The sequence below is a fragment of the Macaca nemestrina genome, chromosome 1, assembly GCF_043159975.1.
Source record: "Macaca nemestrina isolate mMacNem1 chromosome 1, mMacNem.hap1, whole genome shotgun sequence".
Lineage (NCBI taxonomy): Eukaryota > Metazoa > Chordata > Mammalia > Primates > Cercopithecidae > Macaca > Macaca nemestrina.
The window spans coordinates 209,400,832-209,427,427 of NC_092125.1; the positions used below are offsets into that span (position 1 = coordinate 209,400,832).

At 45.5% G+C, this 26,596-nt stretch overlaps 1 protein-coding gene and 1 long non-coding RNA gene across 24 annotated transcripts in view; one reads left to right on the plus strand and one right to left on the minus strand.

The window, feature by feature from the left end:
- The window catches only part of LOC105494455 (serine and arginine repetitive matrix 1), a 30,006-nt gene extending 27,712 nt beyond the window's left edge, over nucleotides 1–2,294 (minus strand). For 12 of the 23 annotated variants that reach the window (XM_071098501.1, XM_071098498.1, XM_071098497.1 and 9 more), the window contains exon 1: nucleotides 2,138–2,294. In XM_071098501.1, coding sequence (XP_070954602.1) covers nucleotides 2,138–2,158 — 21 coding nt within the window. In that variant the 5' untranslated portion in view covers nucleotides 2,159–2,294. The remainder of the gene's footprint in view (nucleotides 1–2,137) is intronic. The other 11 variants (XM_071098545.1, XM_071098543.1, XM_071098530.1 and 8 more) reach the window with 1 other exon arrangement.
- Nucleotides 2,295–2,443: 149 nt separating this feature from the next.
- On the plus strand, nucleotides 2,444–20,342 carry LOC105494454 (uncharacterized). The gene is made up of 4 exons (XR_011624726.1): nucleotides 2,444–3,071; nucleotides 5,835–5,950; nucleotides 7,980–8,166; nucleotides 17,818–20,342. It is a non-coding gene; the product is annotated as an uncharacterized lncRNA (long non-coding RNA).
- Nucleotides 20,343–26,596: the final 6,254 nt, after the last annotated feature.

A 26,596-nucleotide genomic window follows, 5' to 3' on the forward strand; every position in this document is an offset into this window, starting at 1 on the left:
TGGAAAAATGAAAGCTTACGAATACTACCTTAGATCATCAAGTGATCACTAATTACTCTTTTCATTTTATCACTCCTACTGGCCCAATTAAACACGGAAATAACTGGCTGTGCCATCTGAAATGTACTGATTGGTTCACTGAGTTGGCCACAGTCCTTTGGAAAGCGATCAAAAAAAATTCTGTTTGAGAAGGTAAAAACTCTGCCACTACTTAGCCATAAGATCTTAAACCAAGTTACCCAGCCTCTCTGAGGATGTTTCCTTACCTGCCAAAATAGAGGTATGGAAATCTACCTTGCAGGGTTGCTGTGTACATACCAGAAATAACATATGAAAAGTATCTGGCATGTGGAAGTTCATTGAATGGAAGATGTAACTTCTATCCTAACTGAAATAGTTTATCTGGTTGGCAGGGTACTAGATAATGACCCTAAAAATGTTTTAACTTGGATCTTAAATCCAGTTAACTCTTGTATTTAAGGAATTGTAGGCAGTGTATTAAAAACTCGCCCCTCTCCCAGAACTTTAACAATGCCACAAGCAAACTTCATGTTAAAATTTGCTCATCAATCACCTTACTCTTTTATTTATTGGAACTCCTTTCCACAGAAAATATTTGACAAAAGTCGGAACACACTTTCACTTGTCTCAAAATACTACTTCTTGCACTGCAGAAAATACTGAATATTTACTACAAAATACTTTGATGGAAATTACAAAATGGACAGTTCATAAGCAGTTTGCAAATTCGATACGCTAATCTGAAACTATCATTCCAAAATAAATATCTTACTGTTTGCCTAAGAACAGTTGGTTCTTGGGGGACAATATTCTACCATGCTTGGGGGATAATATTCTACCATGAACAAATGCTTGGGGGATAATATTCTACCATGACGAAAAACTCGTTGGCATATTTAAAGCCAATTAAAGAAGGATTTCAATGTTCAATTCGGAGTGTCCAAAGTTATTTTTACTAAAGTTCTGGCCTTCCCCTCTTCCAATTTTTCCTTTGAAAACACACAAACTGTAAATTACATGCTCTCAAGAGAAGAAAGAGCTAACGTGTATTTCAGAAAACGGAGATATTGGCTTAGACCAACTAGTTTCTATATGGTTTCATTCTGCATTAACAGGTTGCAAGCCCGGAGAGACCCATGGTGCTCAACTCTAGTCCCATGTCCCTTCTAGATCTTGACCTAGTGCTTATTTCCTACAGGAGGGGAATGTGGGACACACAGGCTACAGCACGACCCTGATAAAGTGTGGGCCCCGAGAACCAACTACGACGGAGTAACTTCCCTGCCTGCAGGCGATGAGCAGACGACGCTGGCAGAGCCTAGTTAAGAGTCACCTTTAGCCAGCGGACTCCAAAAGTAAAAACACGACGGTGGCGAGTGGTGAGCGATGTGGAGGGCGGGAAGGAGTTGAATCACTCCATAACCTGCCTCCATATCCGCGCATAGTTTTCGTTGCACCCTCTACCCTCACAGAACCTTAAATTCACATTGTCCCAACAAGTTATCTACGTCCCCCTCCCTGAAGGGATATCAAATTGGGCGGGAGCTCCCGCGAACCCTGACCTGGCCCATCCACGAAGGCTTAGGACCTGGAGGGAGAACGTTGGGGAGCGGCGCGGGGGCGCTTTTTCAAAAAATGCCGCTGAATGCTGCTTCCTGTCCTCCTCCTCCTAAGTTGCTCTCCCAAGATGTACCCCCAAACCATATTCTCCCAGCCCTGCTGCCGCCAGTGACCTCAGGGCTTCCCTTTGGCCTCCCACTCGGGACTTCCTCCTCCGGCTCCACTAGGCCCCAGGACCCGGCGGCACGCACGGCGCTCGGCCTGCAGGCCCCGCCAGGCAGGCGGGCAGCGAGGTACCATCCCAGCCCATTCCCGCCGCCATTTTCCGGCCACCGTCGCCGCCGCGTAAAGGGGACCATTCCGGAGGAGGAGACTGCGCAGGGGCGCACCGGTCTCCGCCGCAGCGCGGGGGGGGCGGTGTGCGCCGGCACTGGGAGGAATCCTTAGGATCTCTGAAGCCTCCCCTCGCTGGCCACCCTGTCCCAAGCTAAGGGCTCCTACCAGGCCTTACCGAGAAGCCCCTGGCCTCACCCCAGCGCCCGGCGCCTCTACTTACGCGGAAAAATCCCGCGTCCATCTTGCCGCCTCGCTCGGAGATCGCTCCCTATCCCAGGATACACCGCGCCGCCGCGACGGAGGGCGGGACCGGCGGAGGGAAAGCCGAGCGCCGGGACGCAGCGCGCGCCGTTGCACCCGCCCCCTCCGGCCGACACGAGGCCGCGCCTGCTCAGTGCGCCGAGAGCCCGCCACGCATGCGCACGAGCGCCACGGGGGGCGGGCTTCTGTCAGGCCCCAGGCTTCCCGGTAGGCAGTGGAGGAGGCGAACCTGACGACTGCAGCCAATGGGAACAAAAGGGAGGGCCGTCGAGTCGCCCCGCCCTACAAATCCTTTTGTGGCGCGTGACCATCCTTGTTCGCGCAATGTGACGTGAGCCATCCTTCGACCCGTAGTGGGAGAGGCCTGGCATGCCGGAGTTCCATGCAGCGATTGAAGAGAAAGGCTGTTACCTCAGAATGACGCGGGCGAGGCGGCCAGTGTGCGGACGAGAGGCGTGCGCCCTCCCTTTCGTTGTGAAAGTTGTGATTGTGTGGATTTTACGCGTTTACCAGACGAGAGAGGATTGGCTGTAAAGCGGTCGAGCTTGGGAGCAGACATGAAATCTGCCTTGTAGCCCCGCTTGCTCGGCCTTTGGAGGAAGCTGGAAGTGTCCAGTAGATGAGTTACGGTTTCGGCGGCCCCGTAACCACGCCGCGGGGCAGGACGCCCGCGAGAGAGCCGTGGTCATCGGGCTCTGCCTGGGGCTCTCCCCGGCCAGGGTCATGGACTCCGAGAAGCACCAGCTTCCTCGCAGCGCCTCGCCTGGCCGCCCTGGTGCCTCTGGTCTGGCTGCGAGGGCCTCGGGTTGGATGTGCACTGCTAGGTTTTCTTATTGTTTTGAAAATTATTTTATCTAATAAAGCAGAGACGGGGGTCTCGCTCTGTTGCCCAGGTTGGTCTCGAACTCCTGGCCTTCCCAAAGTGCAGGGACTTAAGGCCTGAACCACCGCGCCCGGCCCCACTCTGCCAGCTTTTCCGCAAGCGCTTCTCGCCCTTCTCGCTTCTCTTTCTTGGACGGAAAGCAGGCGTCCCTTTCTCAGAAAGGCCTCCTCCGGCCATCTTTTGTATCGTTCCCGCCCGCATACACACTCACGCTTTCCTTTTCTCTTTTTTTTTCCGCGGCACTTAGCCCACCTGAAAGTATGTATGTGTTTGCTCTCGTGACTGGAGACACCAAGCTGTGTGCTGGCGACATCCTTGCATCTCCAGCTCAGACTTCTCTCCTGACCGTCGCACGTGCCCAAGCTGAAATCCTGATTCCTTCGCCCTCCACCAAAACCACAAACAAACGACCTGCCCTTGCCAGGGTCTTCCCTGGCTCCCGCAGACCGCAGTGGCTTTCCTTTGGTGTAGGACGCAAGCCTGTGTTACTCTTGACTCCTTTTCTTTACCTTGGCTTTCAAACCATCAAGAAACCCTCCCTGCTGTCCTCGTGGTTCCAGGCACCATCGTGTCTTCCCTGAACTGCGCTGACCCCCTTACTGGTCTTCCTGCTTCCACCTTTGCCACTCAGTATCTATTCTAAATGTAGCCAGCAGGGTAGTTATGTTAGAAAACCTTCATCAGACCCTTTTCTCAAAACCCTCCAGCAGCCTCTCATTTCTGTTAGAACAAAAGCCAAAATCCTACCTGATGCACGTTATTTCTTCGTTGATGTAATCTAGAATGCTCTACTTCTAGATAACTTTTTTTTTTTTTTTTTGAGACCGAGTCTCGCTTTGTCGCCCAGTGGCGCGATCTCGGCTCACTACAACCTGTGCCTCCCAGGTTCAAGAGATTCTCCTGCTTCAGCCTCCCTAGTAGCTGTGTCTATCGGTGCGCGTGCCACCACGCCCAGCTAATTATTGTATTTTTAGTAGAGGTGGGGTTTCTCCATGTTGACCAGGCTGCTCTCGAACTCCCGACCTTCAGTAATCCTTCCGCCTTGGCCTTCCAAACTGCTGGGATTACAGGCGTGAACCACCGTGCTGACCTACTCCCGGATATCTACTGGGCAAACTTAAAGTCCTCCCCACCGCCCCCCCGCAGATGGGGTCTTGCTGTGTCTGCCCAGGCTGGAGTGCAGTGGCAGGATATCAGCTCACTGCAACCTCCGCCTCTTGGGTTCAAGGAATTCTCCTGCCTCAGTCTCCCGAGTTGAGAGCTGGGATTACGGACACCCGCCACCAAGTCTGGCTACTTTTTTTATTTTTAGTAGAGATGGGGTTTCACTATGTTAGCCAGGCGGGTCTGGAACTCCTGACCTCGTGATCTGCCTGCCTTGGCCTCCCAAAGTGCTGGGATTATAGGCGTGAGCTACCATGCCCGGCCTGGGCAAACTTAAAAGTTTTTACTCAATTGTCACTCACTGAGGCCTAACCTGACTTCCTTGCTGGAAGTTGCTCGGATATCCTCTCTACATCCTGATGCCCTTTACTCTTATTTTTTTTCCGTAGCTTTTATCACCTTATAATGTGCATTCACCCAGGCTGGAGTGCAGTCACGTGATCTCGGCTCACTGCAGCCTCTGCCTCCTGGGCTTAAGCCATCCTCCCACCTCAGCCTCAGAAGTAGCTAGGACTACAGGCCCGCACCACCATGCCCAGCTAATTTTTGTATTTTTTGTAGAGATGGGGTTTTGCCATGTTGCCCAGGCTGGTCTCAAACTCGTGAGCTCAAGCAATACCTGACTTGTCCTCCCAAAGTGCTGGGATTACAGGTGTGAGCCACTGCGCCCAGCTGTTTAACCTGTTTTTAATGTTTATTGTCTGTTCCCCACACTAGAATGTAAGTGCCCTAAAGTCAGGGCTTACTGTTTTGTTCATTCATGTGTCACTAGAAAAGTGACACATGGCATGGGTGCAGTAAACATTTGTTCAGTGAATGAAGGCTTTGTCAGACCGCCAAAGACAGGGAAGTGACAGGCCTCCACGGAACAACCACTTGACCAGATGGGAGCTATGAAATCACAACACCCCACATCTCCCTGACTATTCTCTATGGTTCTGATTAGTCATTCTGTTTTAGGCTTCCTTCACTGTCTCTGTCTGTTTGCTGTCAATCCTGTAAGTGTTGGTTTTTCTGGTAGTTCTGTCATTGACTATTTTTTCCCTCAACAAAGGTGCCCTCTCTGACCTCTCTTGGTTTTTATTACCTTTCATATTTCAAACCTGTGTATCTCAGGCACAGGTCTGCTCTAGACATGTATTTTCAACTTCCTTCTCACCTGTTTACTTGGATGTCCCATAGGCACCTCAAACTCAACATGCCCTAAACTGAATTCATCTTCATCCACTTGCCTTCAACCTTACGGTTTCCCATTCTCAATGAATGAGCCCACCTTTCTTTCTATCATGATTCTTCTCTCTTCCTCACACTCTAAAACCAACTCTTGCCTTTTCACCTCTCTTAATAGCTTATGCCTCCCTCTCCTCATCCCACACTTCTAAATTGCAGCCACAATAAACTACAGATGCTTGTCTGATTATGAACAGATTTAGGTTTCAAATGGCAATTTCTTAATCTATATATTGGTAAGCCTAAAATGACTAAGAGATGATTCATATGGCACCTCTTCATCAAGCCTTTTCTGAACAACCTTCCAAAAAGAACATCCTCAATCCCCTAACTCTGTCCTACCTTTTTTTCTTCCTTCTTTCTTTGCTTTTGGAGATAGGGTCACTCTGTAACCCAGGCTGGAGTGTGGTGATGCAGTCACAGGTCATTGCAGCCTCGATTTCCCCAGCTCAAGCAATCTTCCTACTTCAGCACCCCGAGTAGCTGGGACTACAGGTATGTGCCACCACACTCAGCTAATTTTTAAATTGTATTTTAGAGACGGGGGCTTTACTGTGTTGCCCAGTCTGGTTGTGAAGTCCTGGGCTCAAGTGATCCTCCCACCTCAGCCTCCCAAAGTGCTGGGAGTCATGAGCCACCATGCGTTTTCTTTTCTTTTCTTTCTCTCTTTCCTCTCTTTCCTTTCCTTTCAAGACAGGATCCCACTGTGTCATCCAGGCTGGAGTGCATTGGTGTGATCTTGGCTCATTGGTGTGATATCACTGCAGCCTCCACTTTCTGGGCTCAAGCAACACAGCCACCTCAACCTTCCGAATAGCTGGAACTACAGGCTCACACCACCATGCCTGGTTAATTTTTGTATTTTTTTCTTTTCTTTTTGATATGAGGTTTCACTGTGTTGCCCAGGCTCGTCTCGAAATCCTGAGCTCAAGCAATCTGTCTGCCTCATCCTCCCAAAATGCTAGGATTACAAGCATGCACCACTGTGCCCAGTCCTATTTTTTTTTTTTTTTTTTTTTTGAGACGGAGTCTTGCCATCTCCCAGGCTGGAGTGCAGTGGCATGATCTCGGCTCACTGCAACCTCCGCCTCCCAGGTTCAAGCGATTCTCCTACCTCAGCCTCCCAAGCAGCTGGGACTATAGGCGTGCGCCACCATGCCCGGCTAATTTTTTGTATTTTTAGTAGAGACAGGGTTTCACCGTGTTAGCCAGGATGGTCTTGATCTCCTGACCTCGTGATCTACCTGCCTCAGTCTCTCAAAAAATGCTGGGATTACAGGCATGAGCCACCGTGCCCAGCCCCTTATTTTTTTTTTTTTTTAATAACACTTAACATTGCCTGGGATTGTTATCTATTTTGTTTATATGTTTACTATCTTCTTCCCTTTTTTTTTTTTTTTAAATAAAAAAGCTGTATGAGGGTGTGGATTTGCCCATCCTTGGAGCTCAATAAACATTTGTTGAAATGAGTATATGAATGAGAGTCTAAGGCTGGGCATCATGGTTCATGCCTGTAATCCCAGGACTTTGGGAGGCCAAGGCAAGAAGATTGCTCCAGGCCAAGGGTTTGAGACCAGCCTGGACAACAGAATGAGATACCCCCAACCCCACTGCCCCACCTCTATTTTTAAAAAAGAGTCTAAGGCTCGGTTTCCAAAGGCATTTCTTCCAATGAGTGTCTGTTGGTTAAAATGTTACAACCACTGATTCTATCAGTAAGAGTCTATACTGGAAAATCGTCTAAGGCCGATGAGCTGCCTCCCTGATGATCCCTGCAGATGCAGTGGATAACTACTTGGCAGTGAAAGTTTTTGCAGACACCACCTGTTGCTCACTTTGATGCTGGGCAGATCAGAATAGGTCTTGGCTGGGCACGGTGGCTCGCGCCAATGATCCCAGCACTTTGGGAGGCTGAGGCGGTTGGATCACTTGAGGTTAGGAGTTCAAGACCAGGCTGGCCAACATGGTGAAACCCCATTTGTACTAAAAAATACAAAAATTAGTCAGGCAGTGGTGGCACACGTCTGTAATCCCAGCTACTTGGGAGGCTAAGGTGGGAGAATCTTTTGAGCCTCGAAGTAGGAGATTATGGTGAGCCAAGATCACAACACTGTAGTCCGGTCTAGGCGACAGATTGAGACCCTGTCTCAAAAACAAAAAACAAACAAAAAACCAAAATAGGTCGTAGTGCCGAGAAGCCACTTCTAGTGAACCCACCAGTGGCTCTTTTGCTGGGTCTGGTCTTTGAATCCTCAAACTCTGAGCCTCAGAAAGCTAATAGGCATCCAACCTTGGTGCCTATCCTCGAGGCACAGGCTCAGAGTGTTCCATTTCATCAACAGCTTTTCCTCATTGCTTGGTGATTGATATTGATGTTTAGGAGTTTCACTTGTTGCTTGTTCCCTGTGTTCTTCGGAATCCCTCCTACCAAACATTTATTCCATAGGCCGGGGCGGGTTTTGTAATTTTCTTGTTTTTGTTATCATCTTCACTTTTGTTTCCATTGTTTGCCTCTTCCTTCCAGCTCTGCTTTTGTGTTTCCTGGATACAACAGGATTAACAGTCTTCCTAAAATACGTCAAAAGTGTATAAAAAATGTATAAGCATAAATTTACCAAGCAAGCTATGGAATCGAACCAATAGCTGAGATGAAAATGACTGAAGAATAGAAACAGATGCATTTGCTCCAGGAGATATTTTTGAGCACATTAGTGAGTATATTATCTATTGTCGCATAACAAATTACTCCCCAAATTTAGTAACTTAGAACAATAAACATTTGTTATCTCTCGTTGCTGTGCATCAGGAATCTGGGGAGGCTTAGTTGGGTGATACTGGCTCAGGGTTTCTCAAGAGGTTATAGTCAAGGCTACAGTCAACTGGGGCTGGAAAATATATTTCCAAGAAGACTCACTCATATAGCTATTGGCTAGAGGCCTCAGTTCCATCCCACAATGATAGGGCTTCTTTGGTTTCCTCATGACATGGCAGCAAATGATCCAAAAGAGAACAAGACAGAAGCCACAATGTCTTTTGTAACATAACCTCAGAAGTCATGCACAATAGTTTTCATAATATCCTATGGGTTACACAGGTTACCCCCATTAAGTGTTGGAAGGGACTACAGAAGGACATCAATATTATGCCCTTCTGTAGCAGGGGGAGGGTCATTGGGGGTCATCTTGGAGGCTGGCTACCACAATAAGTGTGTAAGTTGAAACTATTTCAGTGTAGCAGCTTGTATACTTCCAGATCTAAAATGGATGTATTCTTTCTGTCTTTCTCCCCTCAGATCTTTGCACATATTCTGTTCCCTTGGTCTGAAACCACTGTTCCTTCCCAGCACTTTCTTTGCCCTCCCCACTTTGACTTTCTACCCTTTAACCCTTTAACTGACCAGCTCTGATTCTTCCTTTAGGATTTAGTTTAGACATGACCTCTTCCAGGAAGCATTTCTGCTTGGTAGGGCTCAGTATTTATCATCTGATTATCTTTTAGGGGGTTGCTGAGTCTCCCAAAAGCCCTGGGTCTAGACCTTCCAAAACAGGATTCAATTTTTCACCTATGGTCTCATAGCATATTTTCCACTATATTCTAATCATACACACACACACACACACACACACACACACACACACTTTACTCTATTCCGTATGTAAGAGGAATTGTTTGGAGACAAGGACTTTGTCTCTCTCCTCTCTTTTTTCTCAGTACCCAAACCAGAATTTGGCAAATAATATGCTCTAAGTAGACGTGCAACAAAAATGCATCTTGGTCAAATACAGAATGGCTGAGCGTTTAAAACAGTATTCTGCCAAAGCTGAAGATTTACATCATACAATAAACTTTTGAGATAAAAGAGTAAACTTTTTTTTTTTGAGACACAGTTTCACTCTTGTTGCCCAGGCTGGAGTGCAATATTGATGCTGTATGATTTCTGAATTTCTCTTGGTCTTCTGTATATTTATTCCATTGTCGATAATTGCATGACACTTTTATTTATTGCTTCTCCATTCTATAAATAATCAGATTCACTGAGGTTAACTATATGAAGGCCAGAAGTCTCTTAGCAATTAAGGGAAATAAAAGCTTAGTTGAATTTATCATTAATATATAAAGCTGCCAAACTATAAGATTTCTATTTGGGTTTGCATGTGCAAATATCAAATAGATGAGACATGGGAGTAGCAATCTGGGATTTCCTGAATCTCACAGTTTTCTAGTCTGATAACAAGAGTCACTAGATGGCGTTCTACCCTCTCAGGATAATGTGCCTCTAATCAGGCAGGACTTGTTACAAGACTAAGTCAACTATCACAAGAGCATGTGGTTTGATTGGCTGTTTTTTACTGAGTCCTTCCTATATGCTTAGCATGGTGTTCTTAGTAAGGGGCACAAAGGAAGTGTAAGTTAGTCCTTGGAGAGTTCATAATATTACCAGAATAACAGCAACAGGCATCAGAGAAAAACATAACATCTTTGCTTGTCATCCCATAGAAAAACCTCCACAGATGTTATATTCAAGTATTATGTTTGCTTTTTTTTTTTTTTTAAGAGACAGAGTCTTGCTCTGTCACCCAGGCTGGAGTGTAGTGTTGCGATATCGGCTCACTGTAACCTCCGCCGCCCAGGTTCAAGCGATTCTCCTGCCACAGCCTCTCGAGCAGCTGGGATTACAGGCCTGCGCCATTAAACCGGGCTAATTTTTGTATTTTTATTAGAGATGGGGTTTCACCATGTTGGCCAGGCTGGTCTTGAACTCCTGACCTCAAGTGATCTTCCTGTCTCGGCCTCCCAAAGTGCTGGGATTACAGACATAAGCCACCGTGCCTGGCTGGCTGCATTTCTTTTCTTTTCTTTTTTTTTAGATGGAGTCTTACTGTCGCCCAGGCTGGAGTGCAGTGGCACGATCTCGGCTCACTGCAACCTCCAGCTCCCGGGTTCAAGCAATTCTCTGACTTCAGCCTCCTAAGTAGTTGGGATTACAGGCATGTGCCACCACGTTTAGCTAATTTTTGTATTTGTAGTAGAGACGGAGTTTTACCATGTTTGCCAGGCTGATCTCAAACTTTTGACCTTACACTGTGGTCCGCCCGCCTCAGCCTCCCAAAGTGCTGAGATTACAGGCATGAACCACCATGCCGGGCCGTGTTTGCATATATATATATATATATATATATATATATATATATATATATATATATATTTATATATTTATATATATATTTTTTTAGATGGAGTCTTGCTCTGTCGCCAGGCTGGAGTGCAGTGGCATGATCTCGGGTCACTGCCACCTCTGCCTCGCAGGTTCAAGCAATTCTCCTGCCTCAGCCTCCCAAGTAGCTGGGACTACATGCACCCACCACCACACCCAGCTAATGTTTGTAGTTTTACTAAAGATTGGGTTTCACCATGTTGGCCAGGATGGTCTCGATCTCTTGACCTCGTGATCTGCCCGCCTCAGCCTCCCAAAGTGCTGGATTACAGGTGTGAGCCACCATGCCCAGCCCATGTTTGCATATTTTTAAAACAAGGGCTGGAAGAATAAGAGCAGTATCCATCAGATGGGAAACGAAGAGCCATGGTTGGAATTCCCTGTACCTGTCTATGTTCTCTGTGTATTTAGATGGCAGTACTTTTCTTTTATATGGGATTTCATAATTACCATTTTGGGGGGGTCATATTATGTCAGGCTTTATATTAATTCTTTAAACACTTTAGCTAATTCAATCTTCACAATAATACCTAGTAGACTGTTACAGGCTGAATTGTCTCCCCCTCCCAACCCCTGGCCAAAGTGTCTCCCCCTCTCAACCCCTGCCCTGCCCCTTCACCATCTCCAAATTCATAATTGAGGTCCTAACCTCCAATACCCTGGAATGTGACTGTATTTGGAGATAGAGTCCTTAAAAAGGTAATTAAGTTAGAATGAGACCATTAGGTGGGTCCTTATCCAATATAACTAGTGTCCTCATAAGAAGGGGAAATTGGCTGGGCACAGTGACTCATGCCTGTAATCCCAGCACTTTGGAAGGCTGAGGTGCTCAGGTCACTTGAGGTCAGGAGTTCTAGACCAGCCTGGCCAACATGGTGAAACCCTGTCTCTACTAAAAACACAAAAATCAGCTGGGCGTGGTGGCAGGCACCTGTCATCCCAGCTACTTGGGAGGCTGCGGCAGGAGAATTGTTGAACTCAGGAGGCGGAGGTTGCAGTGAGCCAAGATCGTGCCATTGCATTCCAGCCTGGGTGGCAGAGTGAGACCCTGTCTCAAAAATTAATTAATTAATTAATTAATTAAAAAAAATAAGAGGAAATTAAGATACAGACACACACACGGAGGGAAGACCAAGTGAAGACAGGGAGCAGATGGCCACCTATAAGCCAACTCCTTGGCTTAGAAGAAAACAACCTTAGAGGCTTCAGAAGAAAACAACCCTGCTGACACTTGATCTTGGACTTCCAGCCTCCAGAACAGTGATAAAATGCACTTGTGTTGCTTAAGCCACCCAGCGTGTGGTACTTTGTTATGGCAGCCCTAGCAAACGAATACATAGGTGTTATTCCTATTTTACAGATGAGTACAGTGAGGCGTGAGAAAAAGTGAGTTGTGTAAAATCACACAGGCAACATACAACAGAACTTACTTTCAGGGTTTGGTCCATCTGCTTAGGATTGAGACCACATTACCAATTGCTTGACATTCATGTAGGTGTTAAAGCAAATGGCTAGAGGAGGGAATGTAGACAGATCTTATCTTCCTGATGAATGAGCAAACAAGCCTTTTTTCATCTGGCCAGTGACGGCCTCCCAGTTTGTTCCCAAACCCACAACGTGAGAGGAAGGGAAAGCCAGTGAGGCCTGTGCCAATTTTCTTCACCTTCAGGCCCAGGAACACTTAGACAGCAGTGGCCATAGTGGTCAGTGATTAAAAATCGTCCTTGACTTCATTTAAAAATAATCAACAGCTCTTGTTGCTCTAAGTGGCCTTTTTTCTCTTTACCTCCCACACCCAAATTCCCTAGCTAGGTAGGGTCCTTAACACATTGTCTTGTAAATGTAGGGCTGGCTAGAGACCAAATATGGCTAGAGACTATTCGGCATATAGGAATTTGGAACAAGACTTCTCTTTTGGCCCTGGGGAATTATAGTCCAGTTACCCATGGGTAATAGATAAAGACCCTTAGGCTGGATAGGTATGAAGATGAAGTCTATGAGTCCATGAATTATTGAAGTCCAAGTTCTAGCCCATGACGGTTGCTTACATTGCAGGGAGGGTCATCACCCCTTATCAAGTGGACAAATTGTGGCTATTTGCTTATATGTCAAACCTCCAACCAGATAAGTGGGGGTGGTAGAACAAGGATGTGCAGCAGTCATATCTATAATCAACATATTCACTAATATGCATATAGCCAATATGCACTTAGCAAGGATGTGAACAGCACCACCCCTATGGAAACTATTCACAGAAAGGAAGCTCCGAACTATAGAATATAAGAAGGCTGAGCTTTCATAGCTCCATAACACTGGCTTCCACAACAGGAATGCCTGTTATTCTTCCATTCTGCTGTCTCAGGCAGCAGCTGGAAAGAGAGTGAGGAGCTTCTATACATACAAGGCAACTAATAGACCATTGTAGACACTCACCTAGAGGTTAAGATAATGTGGCCTTGGCTGGGCTCATTGGCTCATATCTGTAATCCCAGCACTTTGAGAGGCCAAGATGGATGGCTCACTTGAACCCAGGAGTTTGAGACCAGCCTGGACAACATGGCAAAACCCTGGCTCTACAAAAAATAAAAGATTAGTTGAGTGTGGTGGCATGTGCCTATATTTCCAGCTACTCTGGAGGCTGGAGGACCACTTAAGCCCAGGAGTGAGAAGCTGCAGTGAGCAGGGAGCTATGATTCTACCACTGAACTCCAGCCTGGGTTTGTTTGTTTGTTTGTTTTTTAATTTAAAAAAAAAAAGCTGTTTTAGTGGAAGCTCAAGAGATGGGTTAATGGATGAAGGAGAAAAATCTGTATAATGCCCCAAGAGGCTGGAGGTTAATCTATATAATAAAGAGAAAAGAGTGTTGGCTGGGCATGGTAGCTTACACCTGTAATCCCAGCACTTTGGGAGGTCGAGGCGGGCGGATCACATGAGGCCAGGAGTTTGAGACCAGCCTGAGCAATACAGCGAGACCCCATCTCTACTAAAAATACAAAAATTAGCTGGCACGGTGGCACATGCCTGTAATCCCAGCTACTCAGGAGGCTGAGGCACAAGAATTGCTTGAACCTGGGAGGGAGAGGTTGCAGTGAGTGGCCGTTGTGCCACTGTACTCCATTCTGGATGACAGAGTGAAACCCTGTCTCAAAAAGAAAAAAAAAGAGGGTTAAAAAGGGAAGAGATTGGAGAGAAAGAGGCAACAGAGCAGCTACAGGTATCAGGGAACTGAACAGAAGTAGAAAGGATTATTAACTGGATCCCCTTCACTGGTTTTTGAAAAATGTGATTGGATTTTTGGATTTTTCTTTTTTTTCACTATTTTTGTCTACTGGACTTTTTTTTATTTGAATGTGTGATACTAACATCTGGGCCATAAATGACCCAAGATTTATTCAGATTATCCAGATACTTAAAACAGAGAAAAATGACTCTTCACCTATTATTATCAGTATTAGTTTTAGAGACAGGCTCTTGCTCTGTCACCCAAGCTGGAGTGCAATGGCACAACTATAACTCACTGTAACCTCAAACTCCTGCGCTCAAGCGATTCTCCTGCCTCAGCCTCCCGAGTAGCTGGGACTACAGGCATGAGCCAAATGTGCCAACATGCCTGGCTAATTTTTTTTTTTCTTTTTGTAGCGAGGAGAAGGTCTTGCTATGTTGATCAGGCCGATCTCAAACTCCTGGCCTCGAGCAATCCTTCCACCCATCTACACCTCCCAAAGTGTAGGGATTTTAGGCGTGAGCCACCACGCCCAGCTGCGATACGTTTTTGGTGGTGATAGTCAGGAGGTTCAGACATCAAGCTTGCCATAAAACTCAAGTTTACTTCTCCTTGATTATAAACCCTTCTCACACCAGCGTGATTCCAGTTCACCTGAAACTCTAAGAATATTCTGCTACCTTGGTAGATGGTCCTCTGTGATTGCTGTGGTTAGTTACTGAAGGCTTTTTTTTTTTTTTAATTTTATTCTCATGACTGACACTTGTTAATCCAGCCATATACCAGAGGTTTGTCATAAACCCCTGGCCTATGAGGCCATCTCCCTGGACAAGAGAAGTGTTTTCTGCTCTAAGCCACAAAAACTGGGTAGGAAAGGAGAGTAGAGTCATGTTTAGACCTCTTGGGTTACGATGAAAATTGCTTAAGAAAATTAGATTTTAGACACTTTAGTTATGGGCATGTGTCAAAGTTTTGTTACAATCATGTTACAAGGGAAAAGGATTTTAGTAAGCCAATTAATAAATTTGTTCTCTTAAAGAAAAAGAAAATGAGTACATAATCATTGCTAGAAGAGATAAAGAAAGAAAAAAGGATTGGTTCAAGATTACTAGGCTCTTAACAGAATACTCACAGGTGGTAGCCAGCCTTTCAGAAAAAAGTCAGTTGGATATAAGTTTGTTGTTTTGTTTTGTTTTGTTTTGTTTTTTTGAGACAGAGTCTCACTCTGTCGCCCAGGCCAGGGTGCAGTGACGTGATCTTAGCTCGCTATAACCTCTGCCTCCCGGGTTCAAGAGATTCTCCTGCCTCAGCCTGCTGAGTAGCTGGGACTACAGACATGCATGCACCACCACGCCTGGCTACATTTTTTGTATTTTTAGTGGAGGTGGGGTTTTACCATGTTGCCCAGGCTGGTCTCGAACTCCTGGCCTCAAATGACCCACCCACCTCAGCCTCCCAAAGGGCTGGGATTACAGGCATAAGCCACCATGCCTGGCACCCAGAATAAGTCTTAATCATAGTTCATCAGAAAATAATGTAAACATTTTCTCAAGAATTGTATTTTTTTTTTTCCTAGAGAAAAACTGGGAATTATATCCCACAAAAACATTTTGCCTCAGATCAGGTTTAGGACAATTTCTCTTTTACCAAGATTAAATGAGTTTATATTTGTAAAATGTTTATCATAGTGCTTGGTACATATACTGTAGAAGTGTTTGAGAAAGGGAGAGAAAGAGAGAGAGGGAAGAAAAGGTACATACATGGTTGGGCACGGTGGCTCACACCTGTAATCCCAGCACTTTGGGAGGCCGAGATGGGCAGATCACTTGAGGTCAGGAGTTTGAGACCAGCCTGCCCAAAGTGGTGAAACCCCATCTCTACTAAAAATATAAAAACTAGCTTGGTGTAGTGGTGCATGCCTGTAGTCCCAGCTACTTGGGAGGCTGGGGCAGGAGAATTTCTTAAACCTGGGAGGCGGAGGTTGCAGTGAGCCAAGAATGTGCCACTGCACTTCAGCCTGGGTAACAGTGCAAGACTCAGTCTAAAAAAAAAAAAAAAGACAAGAAAAGGTATACACAAGAATGCTATAGAAGTGTTTATGGGAGAAAAGAAGAGAAGAAAGAAAGAGAAAGTTCTTAGAGGTCACATTTCTCTCCTAGTTCTTGTTAACAAAAACTATTCAAAATTTGGGAATAGAGAAAAATAAATTATTGCATGTCCTTTCAGTGCTTAGGGCCATTGCCTAGCAAGCTCACTCAGGGATTATCCAATTCTTTAGAGGAATGTATTTTTATTTCAGTTACCATTTACCATTGATTTATTTACATTGAAATATTCTGTAAGGGTAGATTTTAACTTGTAGGAAATTGAGAGCAATGCAAATAATTGTTGTCCAATAAGAATGGAAATAAATTTTGTTTGATAGAAAATTAACCTCAAAGTTTTTTTTATTTTATTATTTTATTTTATTTTTTGCCTTTTGGACATTAGCCAGTTTTTTATTTTTTTATGTTTTTCTTGATTTTCAGTCTTTTATTCTCTCCATTGGGGTGATGTTTATTGATCTGTTTTTAAATTCACTGATTATTTCCTTAGTTGTATTCAACCTGATGTTAATCACATTCAAAAATCACATTATTATTATTTTTTTATTTGAAATAGGGTCTTGCTTTGTCACCCAGGCTGGAGTGCAGTGGCTCCATCATGGCTCACTGCACCCTCGACCTCCTGGGATCAACCAGTTCTCCTGCCTCAGCCTCCCAAGTAGCTGGGCCCATGGGCACATGCCACCGCACTTGGTTAATTTTTATATTTTTTATAGAGATGAGGTCTCACTATGTTGCCAGGTCTGGTCTCAAATGCCTGGGCTTAAGTGATTCTCCCACCTCAGCCTCCCAAAGTGTTGGGATTATAGGTGTGAGCCACTGCGCCTGACCAACAAAGTATTTTGTGGCTGAGCACGGTGGCTCATGCCTGTAATCCCAGCGCTTTGGGAGGCTGAGGTGGGAAGGTTGCTTGAGCTCAGGAGTTTGAGACCAGCCTGAGCAACATAGCGAGATCCCATCTCTACAAAAAATACAAAAATTTGCTGGGTTTAGTTTTGCATCCCTTGTACTCCCAGCTATTCAAGACGCTGAGTCTGAGTCAGGAGGATCACTTGAACTGTGAGGTGAAGGTTTCAGTGAGCCAAGATCTCAGCACTGTATTCCAGCCTAGGTGCTAGATGGAGACCCTGTCTAAAAAAAAAAAAAAAAAAAAAAAGGGCCGGGCACGGTGGCCCACGCCTGTAATCCCAGCACTTTGGGAGGCTGAGGCGGGCAGATCACCAGGTCAGGAAATCGAGACCATCCTGGTTAACACGGTGAAATCCTGTCTCTACTAAAAATACAAAAGGCCAGGTGCGGTGGCTCATGCATGTAATTCCAGCACTTTGGGAGGCTGAGGCGGGCAGATCACGAGGTCAGGAGATCGAGACCACCCTGGCTAACACGGTGAAACCCCATCTCTACTAAAAATACAAAAAATTATCCGGGCATTGTGGCGGGTGCCTGTAGTCCCAGCTACTTGGGAGGCTGAGGCAGGAGAATGGCGTGAACCGGGGGGGCGGAGCTTGCAGTGAGCTGAGATCGTGCCACTGCACTCCAGCCTGGGCAACAGCGAGACTCTGTCTCAAAAAAAAAAAAATTAGCTGGGCATGGTGGCAGGCACCTGTAGTCCCAGCTACTCAGGAGGCCGACAATGTCTGGGCCATTTGTAGGTCTCTTTCTATTGACTGATGTTTTGCTTTATCATAGGTCACAGTTCCCTGCTTGGTTGAACATCAGATAATTTCATTATACACTTGACATTATGGATAATGTGTTGTAGAGACTGGCTCCTGTTATTGTCCTCTGAAGATGTTTTTATTTTATTTTTATTTGGTAGAGAAGGAGTCTCACTGACCAGGTGCAGTGGCTAATGCTTGTAATCCCAGCACTTTGGGAGGCTGAGGCGGATGGATCACCTAGGTCAGGAGTGCAAGACCAGCCTGGCCAACATGGAGAAACCCCATCTCTACGAAAAATACAAAATTATCCGGACGTGGTGGCATATGCCTGTAATCCCAGCTACTCGGGAGGCTGAGGCATGAGAATTGCTTGAACTCTGGAGGCAGAGGTTGCAGTCAGCCAAGTTCACACCACTGGACTCCAGCCTGGGCAAGACAGCAAGACTCCATCTCAAAAAAAAAAAATGGCCAGGTGCGGTGGCTCACGCCTGTAATCCCAGCACTTTGGGAGTCTGAGGCGGATGGATCACGAGGTCAGGATTTCAAGACCAGCCTGGCCAAGATGGTGAAACCCCATCTCTACTAAAAAAATTTAAAAAGTAAAAAAATTAGCCGGGTGCGGTGGTGGGCGCTTGTAATCCCAGCTACTTGGGAGACTGTGGCAGAGAATTGCTTGAACCTGTGAGGCGGAGGTTGCAGTGAGCAGAGATCACACCACTGCACTCCAGCCTGGGTGACAGAGCAAGACTCCATCTCAAAAAAAATAAGAAGGGGTCTTACTATGTGGCCCAGACTGGTCTTGAACTCCTGGGCTCAAGCAATCCTCCCACTTTGGTCTCCTAAAGTGCTGGGATAAAAGATGTGAAGCACTGCACTTGGATGTCTAAAGAATGTTGAGTTTTATTCTAGCAGGCAGTTAAATTACTGTCAGATCATCTCACCTTGTGGAGGCTTGGTTTTATGCTTTGTTCGGGTAGGCATGTCAGTAATTGGAGTCTCAGAAGGAAAGGATAGAAATAAGAGGGCAAGGTCGGGTAGGCGGGTGTGGTGGCTCATGCCTATAATCCCAGCACTTTGGGAGGCTGTGGCAGGTGGAACACGAGATCAGGAGTTCAAGACCAGCTTGGCCAAGATGATGAAACTCTGTCTTTACTAAAAATACAAAAATTAGCTGGGCTTGGTGACAGATGCTGTAATCTCAGCTACTCAGGAGGCTGAGGCAGAGAATTGCTTGAACCCGGGAGGCGGAGTTTGCAGTGAGCCGAGATTTCGCCCCGCCCTCCAGCCTGGGTGACAGAATGAGATTTGTCTCAAAAAAAAAAAAAAAAAAAAAGGCCAGGCATGGTGGCTCATGCCTATAATCTCAGCACTTTGGGAGGCCAAGGCGGGGCAGATCACCTGAGGTCAGGAGTTCGAGACCAGTCTGACCAACATCGAGAAACTCCATCTCTATTAAAAATGCAAACTTAGCTGGGCATGCAGTACATGCCTGTAATCCCAGCGACTTGGGAGGCTGAGGCAGGAGAATCGCTTGAACCCGGGAGGCGGAGGTTGCGGTGAGCCAAGATTGCACCATTGCACTCCAGCCTGGGCAACAAGAGCAAAACTCCGTCTAAAAAAAAAAAAAAAAGAAAAAAAAAGAAATAAGAGGGCAATGATTTTTTGAAGAAATACTAGCCAAAAATTTTCAAAATTTGATTTAAAAACAGTACCCAAAGATTCAGGAATTGCAACAAGCCTTCAGGAAGATAAATATAAAGAAAACCAGACTGAACATGGTGGCTTACTTCTGTAACCCTAGCACTTTGGGAGGCCAGGGTAGAAAAATCGCCTGAGCCAAAGAGTTTGAAACCAGCCTGGACACCATAGTGGGAATTAGTCTCTACAAAAAATAAACAAAAATTAGCCAGGAGTCGTTGCGTGCTCTTGTAGTCCTAGCTCTCAGGAGGCTGTGGTGGGAGAATTGCTGGAGACCGGGAGGTTGAAGCTGCAGTAAGCCAAGTTCACACCACTGGGCAACAGAGACCCTGTCTCAAAAGAGAAAAAGAACAAAGGAAAAAAAAAGAAAACCACGCTGGGCACATAATTGACAAACTTGAAAACCAAAGATAAAGATAAATCATTGAAAGCGTTGGCTCACGCCTCTAATCCCAGCACTTTGGGAGGCCAATGAGGGCAGATCCCTTGAGCCAAGAGATCTAGACCAGCCTGGGTAACATGGTGAAACCCTATATCTACAAAAGATACAAAATAATTAGCCGGACATGGCGATGCATACCTGTAATCCTAGCTATTCAGGAGGCTGAGGGGGGAGGATGAGGCTTCAGCCCACGAGCTCAAGGCTGCAGTGAGCCAAGATTGCACCACTGCACACTCCAGCCTGAGTGACAGAGTGAGACCCTGTCTTAAAAATAAATAAATAAGGCTGGGCGCGGTGGCTCAAGCCTGTAATCCCAGCACTTTGGGAGGCCGAGACAGGCGGATCACGAGGTCAGGAGATCGAGACCATCCTGGCTAACACGGTGAAACCCCGTCTCTACTAAAAAAATACAAAAAATCTAGCCGGGCGCGGTGGCGGGCGCCTGTAGTCCCAGCTACTCAGGAGGCTGAGGCAGGAGAATGGCGTAAACCCGGGAGGCGGAGCTTGCAGTGAGCCAAGATCCGGCCACTGCACTCCAGCCTGGGCGACAGAGCGAGACTCCATCTCAAAAAAAAAAATAAATAAAAATAAATAAATAAATAAATAAATAAATAAATAAATTTGTTCTCTCTCTTTCTCTTTTTCCCTTTCTTCTTCTTCTTTTTTTTTTTTTTTTCTTTTTTTTTCTTTTTTGAGATGGAGTTTTGCTTTTGTTGCCCAGGCTGGAGTGCAAAGGCGCGATCTTGACTCACTGCAACCTCCGTTTCCCAGGTTCAAGCCATTCTCCTGCCTTGGCCTCCAGAGTGGCTGGGATTACAGGTGCCCGCCACCACACCCCGCTGATTTTTTGTATTTTTAGTAGAGATGGGGTTTCATCATGTCGGCTAGGCTGGTCTCAAACTCCTGATCTCAGGTGATCCACCTGCCTTGGGCTCCCAAAGTGCTAGGATTACAGGCATGAGCTACCTTGCCCGGCCATAAATTAAATAATTTTTTAAAAAAATAGTAAAAGCAGCCAGAGAAAATAGATGCATTACGTAAAAGAACAATTTTAAGAATTACAGTTGATTTCCGATTAGAGGCTAGAAAATAATGGAACTACATCTTTGAAGTGCTGGAAAAACAAAAACCAACCTAGAATTCAATATCCAGTGAAAATATTTTTCGAAAATAAAGGTGAAATATAGATATTTCTGACAAATAAAAGTTGAATGAATTTGTCACCAGCAGACTCTTACCACAGAAATTCTAAAGGAAATTCTATAGGCTGAAAGAAAATTATAGCAGTTGGAAATTTAGAAATACAGGAAAGGCTGAGCGCGGTGGCTCACACCTGTAATCCCAACACTTTAGGAGGCTGAGGCATGTGGATTGCTTGAGGCCAGGAGTTCAAGACCAGCCTGGTCAACATGGTGAAACTCATCTCTATCAAAAATACAAAAATTAACTTGGCGTGGTGGCACGTGTCTATAATCCCAGCTACTAGGGAGGCTGAGGTAGAAAAATCGCTTGAACCCGGGAGGCAGAAGTTGCAGCAGTGAGCCAAGATTGTGCCACTGCACTCCAGCCTGGGTGACAGAGTGAGACTCTGACTCAGAAACAAAAAAAAAAGAAAAGAAAAAGAAAGAAAGAGAGAGAGAGAGAGAGAAAGAAAAGAAAGAAAGAAAGAAAGAAAGAAAGAAAGAAAGAAAGAAAGAAAGAAAGAAAGAAAGAAAGAAAATAAAGAAAAAAAAGAGAAAGAAGGAAAGAAAGAAATACAGAAAGGAAGGAAGGAAGGATGGAAGGACAGACATTGAGATTGGTAAATAAAGTGGAAGAGTATTTGAAAAGCCAATTTCTAAGCAGGGCATGATGGCTCACATCTACAACCCCAGCACTTTGGGAGGCCAAGGCGGGTAGATTACTTGAAGCCAGGGGTTTGAGACCAGCCTGGGCAACGTGGTGAAATCCCATCTCTACAAAAAATACAAAAAAATTAGCTGGACATGATGGCGCATGCCTATTGTTTCAGCCACTCAGGAGGCTGAGGTGGGAGGATCGCTTGATCCCTGGAGGCTGAGGCTATAGTGAGCTGTGATTGCACGTCACTGCACTCCAGCCTGGGTGACAGAGTGAGACCCTGTATCAAAAATATAAAAACAAAAAGATACCACAAGAAGAGTAAAAAGACAAGTTGCAAATTGGGGGAAGATACTTGCAATAATATTATCCTAACTGAGGAAAGGCTAATATCTAGGATATATTCTTTTATTTTCTATTTTTTTAGTAGAGATGGGGTTTCACTTTATTGGTCAGGCTGGTCTCGAACTCTTGGCCTCAAGTGATCTGCCTGCTTCAGCCTCCCAAAGTGCTGGGATTACAGGCGTGAGCCACCACATCCAGCCAAGAATATATTCTTTAAAAACAGTTACAGACAAATGAGAAAAAGACAGGCAGCCCAACGGAAAAATGGGCAAAGACTTGAACTGACACTTCACAGAAGAACCTATCAACAAACGCAAAGATGCTTGACCCCAGCTGATCCGAAGGTAATGAGTTGATTGGAAAACAATTTGGTATTATTGAATAAAATTGAAGATGTACAGACCTTATGACTCAGCATTTCCATTCCAAACTCTTGCATGTGTGCACCAAGAGAAACGTATGGAATATTCATAGCAATATTTTTCCCACTGGCACAAAACAGGAAATAACCTAAATGTCTGTCACCAGGATAATGGATCAGTAAACTGCAAACTTGGTCTGTGTGTAGTTGCTCACACTTATAATCCTAACACTTCGAGAGGCTGAGGCAGGAGAATCGCTTGAGCTCAGGAGTTCAGACCAGCTTGGGCAACATTAGAGAGACGCTCTCTCTACAAAAAAAAAAAAAGGAAAAATATACATATAATATTAGACAAGTGCAGTGGTGTGCACTTGTAGTCCCAGAACTTTGGGAGGCTGAGGTGAGAGGATCCCTTGAGTCCAGCAGTTTTAGGCTGCGGTGAGCTATGATCATGCCACTGCACTCCAGCCTGGGTGACAGAGCAAGACCCTGTCTTGAAAAAAGAAAACAAAAGTGACATTTGCAGATACAACACAATATGGGCAGAGGAGAAACTTGTGGAGAGAAAAAGCAGATTGTCAACAAAAAATCAAAAGGTTTTTTTTCTGTTTTTTTTTTTTGACATGGTCTTACCCTGTTGCCCAGGCTAGAGTATAGCGGTGTGATCTCAGTTCACTGCAGCCTTGACTTCCAGGGCTCAAGTAATCCTTCCATGTAGCTGGGACTACAGGTAAGCACTACCACGCCTGGCTGATTTCTGTAGAGACAAGAGTCTTGCTCTGTTGCCCAGGCTGGAGTGCAGTGGTGTGGTCTCAGCTCACTGCAAGCTCCGCCTCCCGGGTTCACGCCATTCTCCTGCCTCAGCCTCCCGAGCAGCTGAGACCACAGGCGCCCACCACCACACCCGGCTAATTTTTTGTATTTTTAGTAGAGACAGGGTTTCACCGTGCTAGCCGGGAGGGTCTCGATTTCCTGACTTCGTGATCTGCCTGCCTCGGCCTCCCACAGTGTTGGGATTACAGGCGTGAGCCACCGCACCCAGCCCAAAGTGACATTTTCAAAATGCTGAAGTAAAAAAACTTTAAAACTATATATATATATATTTTTTTTTTTTTGAGAGTCTCGCTCTGTCACCTAGGCTGGAGTGCAGCGGCGCAATCTTGGCTCACTGCAACGTCCACCTTCCGGGGTCAAGTGATTCTCCTGTTTCGGTGTGGTCCCAAGCAACTAGAACTACAGGCGTCCGCCACCACGCCCTGCTAATTTTTGTATTTTTAGTAGATATGGGGTTTCACTGTGTTAGCCAGGATGGTCTCAATCTCCTGACCTCGTGGTCCGCCCTCCTTGGCCTCCCAAAGTGCTGGGATTACAGTCGTGAGCCACCGTGCCCGGCCTGGAATTTTTCTCTCTAGCTATACTGTCGTTTAAATACTGGAATGTGATCAATATTTATTCAAGGCCTCAAAAATGTTGCCATTTAAAGGCCTTTGAAACCACTGCTAAAGTTAAGTACAAAGCAAGAAAAGAAGTGAATCCAGGAGGAAACAATGAGCTATGAGGTGTAAAGGTGAATAAACGACTTAATACATTTTGTTAGTGTTTAAATAAATTGTGATCTTTCCCTTCTCCCCCAACAAATGTTACAAACTCTAGAACTAAAACGCTATGAGCTCTAGCCTGGTAATCAGAGAAATCCAAATTAAAACAACAGAGATAATATAATATATCCATAATCCTGCTAAAACTTAGACGAAGCAATTCAAAGGGCTGGTAAGGATGTAGTGGAACAGGATTTTCCACAAATTGCTAACGAGGGTATAAATTACATGTGTGCTTTTTGTCTGAGAAGGCCTTTTGGCTGTACTTAGTCAAATTAAGTACAACTATGTTTGTCTTACGACCCAGAGATCCTGCTTCTGAGTATATAGATGATCTTTGATTTATGATGGTGTTACATCCTGATAAACCCATTGTAAACTGAAAATATCGTAAGTTGAACCATTGTAAATCAGGAACTATCTGTATAAACCATCCCCAACTTCTCCCACGTCAAAACACCAAAAACAGGCCGGGCTCATGCCTATAATCCCAGCACTTTGGGAGGCTGAGACGGGCAGATCACAAGGTCAGGAGTTCGAGACCAGCCTGACCAACATGGTGAAACCCCATCTCCACTAAATATACAAAAATTAGCCGGGCATGGTGGTGCATACCTGTAATCTCAGCTATGCAGGAGGCTGTGGCAGGAGAATCGCTTGAACCTGGGAGATGGAGGTTGAAGTGAGCTGAGAGCACGCCACTGCACTCCAGTCTGGGTGACAAAGCAAGACTCCATTTCAAAAAACAAAAAACAAAATAAAACACCAAAAACAAATGAACCCTCTCATACAGGTTTATGAGGGTATATGTTTGAGAAAGTTTATTTCATGTTGGGTACATAATTGGAGCCGGAGGCAGACTATGTGTCTGTCATTAAGGAGATGGGTAAGAAAAACGTGGCATTTGATGAAGTACTCTATAGTGTTTAGAAAGAATGAATTGGATTCATATTCAGCAATATGGTGAGTTTTGTTTTGTTTCGTTTTGTTTTTTGAGACAGAATCTCGCTCTGTTGCCCAGGCTGGAGTGCAGTGGCAAGATCTCAGCTCACTGCAAGCTCTGCCTCCCGGGTTCAGGCCATTCTCCTGCCTCAGCCTCCCAAGTAGCTGGGACTACAGGCGCCCACCATGACATCCGGCTAATTTTTTTTGTATTTTTAGTAAAGACGGGGTTTCACCGTGTTAGCCAGGAAGGTCTCAATCTCCTGACCTCGTGATCCGCCCACCTCGGCCTCCCAAAGTGCTGGGATTACAGGCATAAGCCATTGTGCCCGGCCTTTTTTTTTTTTTTTTTTGAGATGGAGTCTTGCTCTGTTGCCCAGGCTAGAGTGCAGTGGCATGATTTCGGCTCACTGCAACCTCCGCCTCCTGGGTTCAAGCAATTCTCCTCCCTCAGCCTTCTGAGTAGCTGGGATTACAGGTGCGTGCGACCATGCCTGGTTAATTTTTTTGTGTTTTTAGTAGACACAGGGTTTTACCATGTTGGCCAGGCTGGTCTCAAACTCCTGACCTTGTGATCTGCCTACCTTGGCCTTCCAAAGTACTGCGATTACAGGTGTGAGTCACCACTCCCAGTTGAGATTTTTTTTTTCTTTTTCACTCTGTCACCCCAGCTAGAGTGCAGTGGCACTACCTCGGCTAATCTCCACCTCCCGGGTTCAAGCGATTCTCTGCCTCAGCCTCCCAAGTAGCTGGGACTACAGGTGTGCACCACCATGCCTGGCTAATTTTTCTGTTTTTAGGAGAGATAGGGTTTCACCATATTGCCCAGGTTGGTCTTGAACTCCTGACCTTGTGATCCGCCCGCCTTGGCCTCCCAAAGTGCTGAGATTACAGGCGTGAGCCACCGCGCCCGGCCATAGTGAGACCTTGTAAAAAAAAAAAAAAAAAAAAAATGTTCAGTGAGAAAAATAAAAAAAAGAATATCTGGATCACATTTAAGTAAAAATCAGGGGAAGTTCTCTCTGATAAGGTTGACCTTTAAGCCGAGCAAGGCCTGCTTTTAGAGGAGGAGCAAGACTGTGGATTTGTGGAGGAAGAGAATTCCAGGCGAAGAGAACAGGAGGTGAAAGGTCCTGAGGTGGGAGTGTGTTTGGCATGTTCCAGGCTCCTCTGGGAGGTCAGCGTGTGGCTGCAGTGGAGCAGGGGAGAGAGCCATAGGAAGCAAGAGGGGTTGTGAGGGGCGAGATCCCCCAGGGCTTTGCCCACCCCACCCTCTCTTACTTCCTAGAAATGCTTAGGCTTTTGCTTGGAATGAAATGAGACTCCATTGGAGGCTTTTTAGCAGAGGAATGAAATGATCTGGCTTATTTTTCGATCAGCATGGTTATTGTACAGAGGCAAGGCTAGAAGCTGAGAGAGCAGTTAAGAGGCTGTTACAGTGACCCAAGGCAGAGGTGATGGTGACTTAGAATAGGGTGGTAGAAGAGACGGAAAGGGCAAAATAAACAAACAAAGAAGAGCTTCAAGAAAATGTCTTTAAGACCTAAGGATAAGGGGTGTGTGTGTGTGTATGTATATGTATGTGTGTGTGTGTGTGTGTGTGTGTGTGTGTGTATATATATATATAAAATTAATATTTTTGAGATGGAGTTTTGCTCTGTTGCCCAGGCTGGAGTGCAGTGGCATGATCTTGGCTCACTGCAATCTCTGCC